The sequence below is a fragment of the Nycticebus coucang genome, chromosome 12, assembly GCF_027406575.1.
Source record: "Nycticebus coucang isolate mNycCou1 chromosome 12, mNycCou1.pri, whole genome shotgun sequence".
Lineage (NCBI taxonomy): Eukaryota > Metazoa > Chordata > Mammalia > Primates > Lorisidae > Nycticebus > Nycticebus coucang.
Window position 1 is genome coordinate 86,759,469 of NC_069791.1, and position 14,517 is coordinate 86,773,985.

A 14,517-nucleotide genomic window follows, 5' to 3' on the forward strand; every position below is an offset into this window, starting at 1 on the left:
GTGAGGCGCCGCTGCTGCTGCCGCCTCGGCTGGGAAGCAATGTAGGAGCCGCCAGCCTGTCCCCCGCCCTGCCCGGCCCGAGCCCCACGGGCCGCCGCCGCCGCCATGAAGAAGCAGTTCAACCGCATGAAGCAGCTGGCCAACCAGACCGTGGGCAGGCGAGTGCTCTGAGCCCGGCCGGGCCGGCTGTGCTGGACTGGGGGTCGCGCGGGGCTGGGGGCGAGACGGCTCCTCTTCGGGCTGGGAGGCTCGGGACCCGGCCGCGGCCCCGCCCGAGGCCAGTGGGGCCTGGGGCCGGGGTCTGCGCCGCGCCGCGGCCGGGCGCCGAATTCTGGGCGACCTTCCTGCAGCCCGGCTGCTCCCGGCCCCGGAGACCAGCCGGGGCGCGCCGCCACCTTCTCCGCAGCACCCCTCGAGGTCCCCAGTGGCTATTGTCCCTGCCCGGTGGAGCATCGCCCTCCGGGGACTAGACCCAATGCTTATGTTGTCTTCCCCGGGACGGAGCCAGCCCGGGCTCACTGCCTTGAGCTGAGACTCCTACAACTTCTGTGCCCAACGCGGTGACGAGCGCTGTGCTTCGGAGGGCGGCATTCCCAGCCTTTCCTGGCTGACCTGCTGTTGCTAGCCGATCTGCAAGTGCATGATGGCAGGAGATAACTCACGGGTTACTGAAGCAGGTTGAATTTGCTTCGTGGATTTAAAACGCCCTTCGGGGGAATTCGGAGGTGGTGCTGTCTCAAAACCAGGGCTGATAGTGTAGGAACTTGACTGCCGCAGCAAGTTCTTGACATTTAGAAATTTAGAATTGGTAGAAAAGGATTATGGAGACACCTTGCGCCAATTAAAAAAAAAAGTCTTTCTCGCCTTGGGTTTGGAAACTGATACTTCATGTTCCTTTGGTGCTGCTTGAGTGCTTGACAGGAAGCATTATTGATACTGAAACGACAAAATAGACCACAGTTTGCAGGTAATCAGGTTGTTGGAACAGGAATGATTTGTGGTTTGGGAACTTAGTGAGGTGATTGTCATGTGCTGTATTATCTGGGGCAGATATTTCAAGGTCTTTCAGGGCAGCTATCTGTTCTATACCGATTTACTGTGGGAAGAGATATGAAAGTGAATTTTTCACAGCTCTTGCTTCTTTTGTTCTCTTTTCGATAGTTAAGGGGAGTTTGGTTTGGCTGAAACACATGGGACACTTCTTTTTTTGTGTGTATGAAAATACTTTTACTTCCTCTTGAGTTTTCTATATTTGCTTTTTACTGTTTCATTTCCCTCAACTTTTTGCTTAGTTTTCTTGTGTAATTTTTTTGAATACCCCCACCATGTTATCTGAATGTGCATTTATTAATGATGAAATGGTTCCAGAGTTATTCTCTGCCCTTTAAAGCCCAAACATGCCTACTTTTCTGCTATTTGGAGGAAAATTAAGGAAATAATGCTGAGAGGAAGGTAGACACACGTAGTAATGAGGGCTAATGTTTCAAGTGAACCAAGCATATGGTAATTTCTGGTGAGTGTTGTGCCCCATTGAGCATTTTCAGCAACGTGCGTGGTGGAACCAATATTTAGTAAGTGCTAAGGTACATTTGTCAAAATGTCATTTTGGCCTGTGTGTCAGGCAAGGGATGTTTCCTCTTCTTATACAAAGGTTCTGAGACTTCTAAATTTGTAAAGCTATTTAGGGTCTCTCTCTCTTTCCCTGGCTCCTGCTTCCGCTTAGCCACTTCTCCTTCACACTTTTAAATTCCAGCTGTACTTGCCTACTTTCAGTTTCCAGAGGAGGCCTTCCTTTTTTACCTCTTAGTTTCTACTTGGAACTCTGGGAAGCCTCTTTTCACCACACCTCCCTTCAGCCACCTCCTACTTACTCTTTAGGTCTCCCTGTAAAGGTCTCTCTATGCCTTTGGAAGGCCTTCTCTGATGCTCCGCATAGGTTTGATCTCCTTCCTGGGAGTTTTCCTAATCCCATGTAGCACCTGCTTTTCTATAGTCCAGTTGCCTCTGTACTTGTCAGGGTTCTGTATTAGATTAAACACCTTGAGAGTTCTTGGTGGGGCCCCTTTGATTCTCAGACTCTGCTGTGGTTCCTGTCACATGGTAAATGCGTAATAGATGTTGTTAATTCCAGGACTCTAGTTCTTACTAGATTACCTTGGAGTTATGGTCCCAAGTATGGGAAACCATGAACTGGATAGAGAGGACAGGTGATTCATGCCCAGACTGTAAATTCTGAGCCTGACCCTTGATTGTTTGAAAATCTTTATTGCTAGATGCCAGTGGAAGCTGAAGCTATTACAGAGCTATTAAGGGAGTGTCAATTATGCACCAAAGTCAGAACATGTGTTCTTACTGGGAAAGCTGTTGCTTCTCTGCTGTTGATTGCTTATTTTTTATTTTTTCCACTTAAGTAGTCATAAAGGACTGGGGAAGAAAAATGGAGTCAGAAGAGAGCCTAGAATTGTTACTGTGTGGATGGTTGGTGGGCACCAGAATCAAGATTCTGGGTGTATTTGGCTGAAGACTAGAAAGCAAAGGGATTTTTTTTCCTCCGTCTAGATGGAGAAGGAAGTTATATATATGAAAGGCATGTCCATTGCATGTTGATTTATCAATTCTTCAAGTTCTAGGTGGTGTCTTGCAATAAGGTATTCTCCCCAGAATGGAGACCTTATGAGAAACCCCTTGGTAGGATTCCATGGGATGGACATGTGAAGAATTAGTAATGTCTGGAAGGAGTGAGTTCTCATGATGCAATTTGTTTATAATGGGTAGATGAGTCTCTTTGAGAAGATGAGTCCATGTATCACAGGAGTAAAGCATATGAGGTGAACTCATGATATGGATGTCCCAAGGAGAGAAGGAGGATGCTTCGTTTTGTCCACTTGCCTTTTGTTGATTCATACATTCAACAGACACTTGTTGAGCCCACACTGCCACTGTTCAAAGTATTAAAGATTCAAAGGTGAATGTGACATGGTTTCTGCCTTGAAGGACTGTGTAGATATGTGAGGGAAATAGGCAAGTAAAAAATTATATAGGTTAGATAAGTACTTACAGAGGGATGACTGATGCACAGAGCAAAACCTAGCTGTCACTGGCTGTAGGGAGGTAACAAAAGCTTCCCAGAGGGGACAATTTGAGCAAAGACTTTTTTTTTTTTTTTTCCTATAACATAAACATTATTATTAGTTTAGTACATACTGGACATGCAAACATATATCTACATTTATAGAATTTTTTCCCTTCTAATAGGATTATATTCCATTGTTATCAACTTTCTTTTTTCACCGAATTTTTTTGTGAAAGATTCAATTTCAATATGTAAAAATTTACCTCATTTTGTCTATATATATATATTTTTTTTTTTTTTTTTTTTTTGCAGTTTTTGGCCAGGGCCAGGTTCAAACCCCCCACCTCCAGTATATGGGGCCAGCACCCTACTCCTTGAGCCATAGGCACCTCCCTGAGCAAAGACTTTATTTTCCACCTTCAAGGACTTCTTTCAATTTTGTGTGTGTGTGTTGATTAGATGGGTTGTAAGAAAACCCAACTCAAACTGCTTTGAGCAAAGGCAGGAAATCATTGTCTCATATGTGATCAAAAGAGTCTAAGAACAGTGTGGCTTCAGGCTTTGCTGCATCCAGGGGTTCTATGCTTTAGACAGGATGTGTCCACAGGGAGACTGCTTAGTCTTCCAAGTCCCAGAGAGGAAGAATACTTTTCTCCCAGTCACTGTGGCCAAAATCCCAGGATAGCCTTTAAATGCTTTTGGGTCAACATGCCTGTTTCTGGAAAAGGGATGGAGTCAGCCCCACCCAAGCTGGTTTCCCAAGGTAAACTGGGGTGCTGTTACCAGCAAGAGAGAATAATAGGTGCTGGTCAGGCAAGGAATAAACATCATGTTGTTTTTGTAGTCCTGCGAGAAAAGAAATGTTTGTTTCTTAAAAACTCTTGGATAAAGATAGTCCAGTGGACGCAGATAGTTGTTTTGGGGGGAGTGATGTCCTGAATAGAGTAGGGTATACACTAGGAAGAAGAACCCAAATTAGGACATAAGAGTGCCAAGGAGAAGAGAAGGTAGAGGGACGCAACTAGGAAAGCATAGTACCTAGGCTCTAGGAGGGAGTGTCTGTCGTTGGATGCTGATTTCTGCTGTGATGGAAGTTTTCCCCAGAGGCCCAAATACTTTCTGATAGTTGCCTTTAGATAAGCCAAAGTTACAAACACTAATGCCTAAGGAGCCAGACAGTGCGATAAAGGAATGACTTGGGTCAGAGGAGTGGTGTGGTAGGGGGCAAAGGGGTTGTGTGGGCCCACTGTGACAGATCTTTGGAATTTCAAGAAAATATCTGCATTTTGATTAGATGGCATTTAATTAAAATTAAACAACTCCTGAGACACTATGAGGGACTAAAAACAGTGTAGTACTGAGAGGCCAGATTTGGCCTGTGGGTCACCCATTGAAAAACCACTTACTTGTCTAGAAGGACCTAGAAATTAAGAGCCCTTGTTTTTCTTTTTTTCTCTGTACCTTATCCTGATATCACTACAACCTCAGTTCTTTGTTGAGGACTAGCTTATCCTTTCCTTTACTGAAATCTTCAAAAGGTCTGATAGTAATAATCATCAATGTTTGTATAGTGGTTTAGTTTGCAAAGTGCTACACTGAACCACCTGGCTTGATTCTTGTCTACTGGTGATTATCATTTCTCTTTTATAAAGAAAAAAAATGACTTGCCAAGTTTGCACAGCTACTGACTGTCTACTACTGATCCAGTCTTCTGACTCTGGATCTCATGTGCTTTTGACTACAGAAACTGGCTGCCTTTTCGCTAGCAAAGGCTTAACATTTATTAATGTTTTAAAATATCTTCTATAAGTTTAACTCCCTGCATTCTCATAGCAACTCTCAGAAGTGATAATATTCATTTCTGATGGATGAGGTAGCCAGAGATCAAAGAGGTCATCAAGCTAGTAAATGACAGAGCTGTAGATCCAAACCCAGATTTCTGATTCTGAAGCAGATATCAATCCTAATCACCTTCCCCAGGAGCAGAAGACTCACCACCTGATGAGATAGCCGGATCTGTTACCAGCAGGATGAATGCTCAGGCTGAGTCACCAGCCATGTCTACCTTCTGATCCCAGAACAGTTCTATGATGCCACATTCGATACATCTCATTTCTCTTCCACAAAACAAGCCCTTTCTATACCTGATGATCACAGACCTTACCCTTACTTTGCCAGCAGTAGCAGTCAGCATCCTTCACCTACTCCACTATTTCCTTTTCCCACTGAGTTTTACTCTGCTTTTTCCAGGGGAGCTCTGAACAGTATTTCTGAGAAAGGGTAGAGAGCTCTGTGTGCTTTGCTTCAATCTGTGTGGGTTCTATCCAGCCTCTGCGTAGAGCAGGGGTGGAAAAGTTCTGTCTCTTTGTAGTTTCTTCTCAGTTTGGTCTTCCATGGCCTTATATGCACTTTGAATGTTGTGAAATCCTAGAATATCAAACGGGGTATTTACAGGTGAGTGAAAATCCATTTTTCACTGGGGAAAAAATAATGAGCCCTAAAAGGATGTGGTGATTTAGCATCATTTTATATGTGAAGGCAGTGTGTTAGTTATTCCATTATGAAATTACCTTTGTGTCTTTTGGGAATGACCATCAGAACTGTTGTTGTATGAGGTCTGACAATTAAGTTTGCAAACTCACCCTAGAAAAACTGCTACATACCTCATTGCTGAATATCAGTGTGATCACCAGATGGCCAAGGGGAGTACTTTGAAGGTGTCTATGGTAATATTCAGCAACAAGATATGTAGCACTTTTTCTAGGATGAGTTTGCAAAGTCAGTTGTCTGACCTCATATGCATATATTGAAACTAACTTCATATTGGAGCTCCCGTGGTGAAATCGGGTTAACACACAGTACTCATAAATACCAGTTTAGGTCAAGTCTTACTGCCAAATGAGTTACACATATTTTTTTATTTCTTAGAATTTTTTGGATTTCACATGGTGGCTAGGGCTATCCCTGTCTTATCTTTACTAATGTACCTATTTAGAGAATCTGTGAAATCTTTTTTGCTTTAAATAATGTTTCACATACTCCAAAAGGTTGGAAACCACAAATACATTGTATAAGCAGGAGTCACAAACTCAAGCACCCCAGCAAATAAAATAAGTGGGAGGTGGGTGGTGGGTATAGGACGTTTGGGAATGGTGGGGACTGCAGTGAACTGCTAAGTACATCTTCATTTAAAAGGGATTATTTATTCTTCAGCTCTGGCCACTTGTTGCCATGGTGAATGTGGGTGCAGTATAGCCACATCTTTCTATTTTTAATGATACTTCAGAATGCTGATTTCTGTGTGAAGGTTCTTGATATTTAAATGTTGGCAACTAAACAGTAGGGGGAAACCTTATGTGTAGGCCAAAGTAAAACATATGGGCAAGCTATGTCTGGTTTCTTCAATCTTTAGTTTAAAGACTAATGCTTATGGTATGAAAAGTTGTCAGTGGTGTTGGTAATGAACTGCTTCTTAAGAAGGAGGTGGGTACTTTGTCTTTTTCTTGGAAAAGGGAATGACAGCTCCACTTTAAAAACAGGAGCCCTGTTTCTGAAAAGTAATGAGATAAGGTAGGTTAGATTGTAACGTCCCTACTTTTCCGGGGGCCATAGTGATCTAGATAATGTTGGGTATCCTCCTTTGCATTTGGACAGGTAAATGTCCTTGTTTTCTCCTGGGTGATGGCAGCCCCGTAACCATGAGTCTTGTGATTGATGACTCTGTTTTATGCCTCTAACCCTGACATTTCTTCCTTCCTGGATTAATGCTGCCGTTTCTGTCTTGAATGTCTCCTCTGACATGTCCTGCTGAAATTGAACTCATGAACTTTATCCTCTAACTGGCCTCACTTCCCTATATTCTCTAGTCCTTGGGTCAATGAACTTTGACCCCAGGTTAAATACAGCCCACAGCCTATTTTGTAAAACAGCTTTATTGGAACACAGCTACTCACTATAGCAGGAGGGTTGAGCAGTTGCTACAGTGACCAGAAGGCCCACAGAGCCTATGGCATTTATTATCTGGCCTTTTATAAAAAGATTGCTGACCCCTGCTCTAGGGCATTGAAGGCCGTCACTGCCACTCCTTCATTCACCTGAGAGTTCCCCTTTTTCTCCCCCACCTTCTCATTTCCAGGTTATCATCATGATCTGGCTGTTCTTTCTCCTTCGTTATCTTTTGACTTGGTCTCTGCTTCTCAGTGGCCAGGGTTCTTGTTACCTCATTATTTTTCATTTGGTGGAAAAAAATTGTCTTCCAATTGGCTTTGCTGCGCTTGAGCTGGATTTATCCCTTTTGTCAGAAATCTAGCCCTTCCCCCTTTCTGTTTGACATGGTCAATCTCTATTTTAATGATTATAGCTGTCCCCTAATTTCTGATGAATTCTCTACAGTTTAGAATCAATACATTTATAGGAAATTAATATTTTATACAACCATAGCATTGCCGAATTGCCTTCTAAGATGATAATGCTGTCAGTTTACAGTACAGAAAGTGATGTTATAATGCATGTCATTCTGTGTGGCATGATGAATAATACCATTTTCACCATCACTTTAGTAGCATTTGATATTGTCTTTCAGAAAGTTTGCTACCAAGGCTGGGCGTGGTGGCTCATGCCTATAATCCCAGTACTCCGGGAGGCCGAGGTGGGCAGATTGCCTAAGCTCAAGAGTTCGAGACTAGCCTGAGCCAGAGCAAGACCCCATCTCTAAAACTAGTCAGATGTTGTGGTGGGTGCCTGTAATCTCAGCTACTCAGGAGGCTGAGGCAAGAGAATCACTTGATGGCTCAGCACTCGTAGCATAGTGGTTATGGCTTGGTTACATACACCAAGCTTGGTGGGTTTGAACCTGGCCCAGGCCAGCTAAACAACGACAACCACAACAAAAAATAGCCAGGCTTTGTGGCAGGTGCCTGTAGTCCTGGCTACTTGGGAGGCTGAGGCAAGAGAATCACTTAAGCCCAAGTGTTTGAGGTTGCTGTGAGCTGTGATGCTACTGCGCTCTACCAACGCCAACATAGTGAGACTGTGTCTCCTGAGAACCTGTCAAATGGAGTTAAGATATATAACTAATATAGGGGCTGAGTTGACGATGTAACCAATCCCTAGAGACTTGAAAAGGGAGACAGATGGTTGTTGTATCTGTTCAAGCAGACATTAGGTGGTATTAATGAAATCTTAATGCTGTTCCTTGCTTTAGTAGTGTATTTTACTATAAACAAGTTGACATTCTTGTTCTCATACGTTACTAAACAAGTACGGTGATGGAATCTTGAAAGAATACATTCATAACTAAGTGTAGGTTTAATGTATATATTCAGATAGAGTAGATTCTATCAAAAATCTGTGATGTACACATGTATGAGAAACTGTCTTTTGAATAAGGTAGAGCCTATTTAAAGCAAATAAAATGAGAAGCATGTTTGATGTGAAACAATATTTACTTCATTTCAGCCATCCAGATTGTATGACCATGTTTCACGATAATTGCACCTTATTCATTATTTGCATTGGTTACCTTTTTTTTTTTTGAGATAGTCTCACTATGTTGCCCTTGGTAGAGTGTCTTGGCACCATAGCTTACAGCAACCTCAAACTCCTGGGCTTAAGCAATTCTCTTGCCTCAGCCTCCCAAGTAGCTGGGACTACAGGCACCTGCCACAACGCCCAGCTATTTTTTGTTGCAGTTGTCATTGTTGTTTAGCTGGCTGGGGCCGGGCTTGGACCCACCAGCCTCAGTGTATGTGGCTGGCATTGTAACCACTTTGCTATGGGCACCAAGCCTACTTTTGTTTTTTTAATTGTCCCAAGATGTTTGTCTTTTCCTCTCCTTTCCTACAGTTCTTTTGGGTGTCTTCCTTATCAGAGACACCTTTTGGTCCAGAAGTCAATTTGATATCTCCTTTAATGTTTTATTAGCATTTCATCTGCAGTTTCTCAGTGTTCTTCCACATGGTTCAATCAAATGTATGCTTCTAACAGAGTTTAAAGCATCAATCATAGACTCAGTAAACGGGTGCTCAAATGAATATAAATCTTTAGGTAAATGTTCAGAAATGCACAGAAATTCTTCCACGCACCTACTGGCTACGTGTCACCTGTCAGTGCAAACATGTAAAAATCAACCAGCTTGGATTTCATGTGGTCACTGGATACCTGCAGATGCATAGGCTGAAGTGGCCAATTGAAACCATTCCCAGTTATACCTTGGGGAAATCCACCGAAGTATTTACTTCACTAGATAGTGTGAGTGCTGGGATGGGGGAGCATGGCACAGGCAAAGGGTGGGGTGGGGGTCCTTGGAGATGTGCCTGTGGGTTCAGCGAGGGCTTCTCTGGCTGTATAACACTTGAGTGATACTGATAACAGGCAGGTAGAGATAACAGGTGATAGAGAAGTCCAAGAGGGCAGAAAAAGTCACAGAGGAAATCTAACGCTGAATTTCTTGTCTATAAATTGAAAAGAGGCAACCACATTTTCTGATTCTTTGGTGGAGGGGGCAACTCTCAGCTCTTTTAGTTTCAAATCAGGTGGGTAGTGAAAGGCTCTTTGCAGATTCATTTGCTCTTAAGTCCAGAGTGACTGTTTAAGAACATGTACATTGGTTCTTCGGAGCTTTAAAAAGCTTTAAAACTGGCGTGGTTTTATTTTCTTTACGTCAATATAAACAATAGACATCTTCCCACAAATAGACGATTTTGTTGTACATTGAAAATCTATCATGTTTCTTCTCACAGGGTAGCTTTTTGTTTTTTTAATTTCCTTATACTTGTACATGTCCTTTTACAACTGTTTTAATACTCTCACTGCTTTTGCATTTTTGGATATACCGAGGTTAATAATACTCCCCAAACAACCCTCAGATAGCAGGACTAGAATACATGTCCACCTATGACTTAGAACATCAGCTTCTAGAGACAGGCAGTATTGATTGGCATTTGTTCTCTTCTGGGAAAGCCTATCATTAGACAAGCTTCTGTTCTGATTTTTGAGGAATCATGGTTTGAGGCCTACTACATAAGAGTTTGGGGAGCCCTTATATGCAGAAGGTTTAGAATGTTAAGTTGGTACTGCGGAACTATAGGAAGACAACTGTGGCAGCAGATGGAATTAGGATGGGGGGAAAAAGGAGACCAGTTAGGAAGCTATTATAGTGGGCTAAGATTGATGAAGGCCTAAGACAGTGGCAGTGGGGAGTAATTGGGAAAGATATTTAATACTCTCGTGTTTAGGTTGAAGAAAAGAGCAAGGGATGAGGGAGGAGATTCAGGTTATAGTTGAATGTTATTGACTGAGATAGGTAATATAATAATTCTTCACTTTTCCATTGTTTGTAACGTTTCTCTCTCTCTTTAACGTATCTTTTCTTTTATCTCCTTGACTTTTTTCTGGGCTTTTTCTTCTATTCCATTAATTTGTGGTTTTTGGATGGGTGCGTCTGTTTGCACCCACACCATGCTGTTTTAATAACTGTTGATCTATAATTTGGTTTAAAATCTCTTACAGCTGGTCTCTTTCCCATTTTCTTTTTCAGTTGTTCTCGTCTATTTTTGTATAAAAATGAATTTTGGTATCACTTCTAGTTTCTAGAAAAATTCATTTGAGATTTTGATTGGTCTGGCACTTATTCATTCAGATAATGTTTACTGGGTGCCTGCTATGGGCTAGGCCCTTAAAGATACAAAAATAAATGAAACCCACGCATTTATGGCCTCGTAAAGTTGTTAGCTAAATCTTGAAGAGAACTGACATTTTTATAACATGAGCATAGCGCATCTCTTTGAACACACAAACTTTTCAGTATTTTGGTGTTGTCATTGAGAACAGTGCCTAACTAGTTTAGTTGGTAAATATAGGAGATATTAATATTTGTATATATATTTAATTACTAAATACTGATGATCATGTTACTACTTTAGCCTGTGTGCACAGTATGAATCTGTATTATGTTTCTATTCCTTCTTTTCCTATTGTTTATTTCAATGATTTTTTTATCCCTATTTAATTGGTTAAAATTCCAAAATAATGAGTAGCTATATAAATGTTGATAGCAATATTATGTAAAGGGCTTATGATTTCACTCCATTAGGCATTCCAAAAACATGATAAGAATGTTTAAATCCTGCTAAAATTCAAGCGTCATAATTTGAATGGTTCCCATTGGAAGTCCACAAGCGTCTTTCCCCTCTTTTTTGAGGCATACTCCTTTTAGTGTGTCTGATAGATATTTGTGTCTTGGTCTTAAGGTTGACCAAGATCTTAAATGCAGAATGCTGAATTTGTGATAGTCCAACTATATGGAGAAAACAATTGCAATGCCCTTCAGACTTAGGAAGGAGTTGGAAGAGAAATTTGAGAAATGGTAAGAGCTATTTTAATGGAGCATAAGTGGCAAAGTTAATGTTACTTCTAAATAAGTGGTTATCAGGTCACAAGGTAGTGAAGTTAATCCTAGGCTCCAAATCCCAGGACAGGGACAGTCTGTAGGAATAGAAAATCTTGCTGCCTATAGACTTAGGTGGGGATTCTAACCACCCTCTTGTCAGAAAAAAATCACTTCACATGCAGATTTGCATATAGTTCCGAAGACTTCACAGGTTCACAGGTATCCTCAAGCCCATGGACAAGAACCCCAGGGATTAAAGAAAGCCTGTCTACATGGCTGGCCTAGTAGAAGCTCACTAGTTACCCAGGAGATGCTTAGCTACAGTCCCATATTAGGAAGTGCTCACTAGAGAAATGTTCATAGATACGTACCTCACACGTGTCTGTTGGCATGAATTCTTCTATTAGTCTGCAAAATATACACTCAAGTTCTAAATGAGAGCCTTTCCCCCCAAAAGCAGGAATATGGTTCTCTCTGTGGTGAGATTTAGTGATTATCAAATTACTTTCCTTTAAGAATCAGCTTCCTTGGGGCGGCTCCTGTGGCTCAGCGGGTAGGGCGCCGGTCCCATATGCCGGAGGTGGCGGGTTCAAACCCAGCCCCGGCCAAAAAAAAAAAAAAAAAAAAGAATCAGCTTCCTTGGCAATTAATTCAGTTTTAAAAACTTTTAGATGAGTGCTTAAAAAAAAACTACAACAGCTTTAGGGTAGTTGGAGTATAGTAAAGAAGGTATTGGATTTGAGTCTTAGGATCTGAGATCCTGTTCGTTCGTTCGTTCGTTCTCTCTCTCTCTCTCTCTCTCTCTCTCTCTCTCTCTCTCTCTCGCTTGCTCGCTCGCCCGCCTTGGCCCCATTAGCCTCTCTGCTGTGTTCCTATGCTTGTGAAATAGGGCTCCTGATACCACACAGGAAAAAGCCCTGGTATGTTAAGAAGTTGGCATGTGATAAGGAGGTATCATAACTCAGTGAGGAAATAGCATAAGACAACAGGTTAGTATTGAGAAAAATAGGTTAGATCTAGCTCACCGCTATATGCCAAAATAAATTCTGAATGGATTGTTTCATGTAAAAAAAACCCCAAATATAAATAGAAGAAAATATAGCTTATCATGGAAAGTATTACATGCTTTGGCATTAAATTATGATGACAAGTGACAGATTGCCCAAATGTTCTGACTTTTTCTATGCATGTAACATTCATATGTACTCCATAAATATGTAAATTATATGTCAATAAAAGAAAAAATTATAATGAATGACTAATTGAAAAAAACTGAGAGCAGGAACAACAAAGGTTAATATCTTTAATGTATAAAGCTCTCTAATCAATTAAGAATTCCACTCTAATGAGAAAATATCACAAATAGTTCACAAATGAATACCAATAACCAGTAGATAGGAGACACTTCAAAATTTCAAGTAATCAAAACACAAAGCTTCAAGACTCTCCTTTTCATTTACTAAATTGGCAGAGTTTAAGATGATGAGCTGTGCTGTCCTGGGAGCGGTGAGAGAGGCTGTATCATTCACTGCCCGTGGGAATGTAAATTGGCATTCTCTTCCAGAAAGAAACGAGCCATTGTATTTTAAGCTCAAGTCGTACCCCTAATACTTCGTCCTCCATCTGGCTGTAGTCTCTTACCCTTTCAGATTCCTTTCCCCATCTGTTCCTTCTGGCCTCTGTTAGTTCAGTCCTTCTCTGACTTGGTTTAGTCATGCTGGAGCCCCTTTGACATGACTTCCACAACTCTGTCCGGCCGGCCTTTTTCTTTCACCTGTTCTGCAGAATAATAGCCTGACTTCTCTTTCTGGCTTCACTCCTGCACCTGGGATGCAGGGTGTGCCCCAGAAAGAACATCCACTTGTATGATTTGTAGCTGCCAAAATTTTATGGCGTCCAAGCTCAGCTGGGCTTTTACTACTCCCTTCCAATCCTTGGCTAAATTTTCTGTCCCGTTTTCCTGCACTCTCTTGCCAGACTCTCACTTTTCTCAAGCCTCCTCCTGCCTAACCCAGACACACCCACTCTCCTCAGATGACCTGCCTCCTAATTTCCAGAGAAAACTGGATACAGCCATTACTTCCCTGAGTCTGCTCTGGCACTCAAGTTGATTGATGGTTGTTATGGTCTCCTTCAGTGCCCTGTGTCTAAGGTGGCCCTTCCCGCCTGTGCCGCTTTCCCAGGGTGTCGGGTTGGTCTTCCTCTTTCTGCTTTGCATTTCCAACTTCCCTCTCCACTGCCTTCTTCCCAGCTGCTAGTCACACACCAGTGTCCTCAGAATCTCCTTCCTTCAGGAGCAGAAATTCTCCTTTCTCAAAATCTCCTTCCTCCTTGCTTCTCCCTCTCCCTCAGGGCCCTGTGTCCAGGTTTCCAGCAACCATCTCCTCACACTTTCCTGTCCCTGCCTTCCTGCGCCCAGGGATATTTTGCACCCTTAGCCAGTCAGTTGTCCTTGCTTTGTCACACCTCACTCTTGGCAGCTTCCCTGCCCTCCCTGGGGGCTCCTTTTCTGTTCCCTGCTCTGGCCCTTCCCATGGCATTGCTAAGGTTTCTGTCCTGAGCTTTTATCTTTGTAGGATCTGCATTCTGAGTGAACTCCCTCAAATTCATGTTTGCTGCTAGTGCTTACCCCATGCTCTGTATGTCTGGTGCATACGTCTCTACTGTGCTTTGGAACCATCTAGAGAAAAAAACAAAAACAAAAACACTGGACATCTCTGCCTGAGTATTAACAGGTCCTTTAAACTCAGCATGTCCAGAGCTGACCTCATTGGTGGCATCCTCAAGTCCTCCTAGATTTTCTCTCTCAGTGAAGGGTTGTCTTACTAGCTAGTCCCTCAAGACAGAAACATGGTGGTCGGCCGAGGCTCCTTCCTCTCACTTGCCACCCCCTCTCAAGTCAGTAAGTCTGTTCATCTTACCTTGTAATACTCTCTGTCACCTTCTGTGTGCCAGCGTTTAGCGTGGGCCCACTTTCCTGCCCACTTGGATCTCATGTTCTTGAGTCTTTTAATCTTCTTGATTTCCTACCTTCCAGTACTTCTTTCCTCTCAAC

At 42.4% G+C, this 14,517-nt stretch overlaps 1 protein-coding gene across 5 annotated transcripts in view; it reads left to right on the forward strand.

The window, feature by feature from the left end:
- The window catches only part of ARHGAP17 (Rho GTPase activating protein 17), a 99,027-nt gene continuing 84,510 nt past the window's right edge, over positions 1-14,517 (forward strand). For all 5 annotated transcript variants that reach the window (XR_008373238.1, XM_053555412.1, XM_053555415.1 and 2 more), the window contains exon 1: positions 1-158. Coding sequence is in view for 4 of the 5 variants with exons in the window: in XM_053555412.1 (XP_053411387.1) it covers positions 106-158 (53 nt within the window). In the remaining variant the exon portion in view is untranslated. The remainder of the gene's footprint in view (positions 159-14,517) is intronic.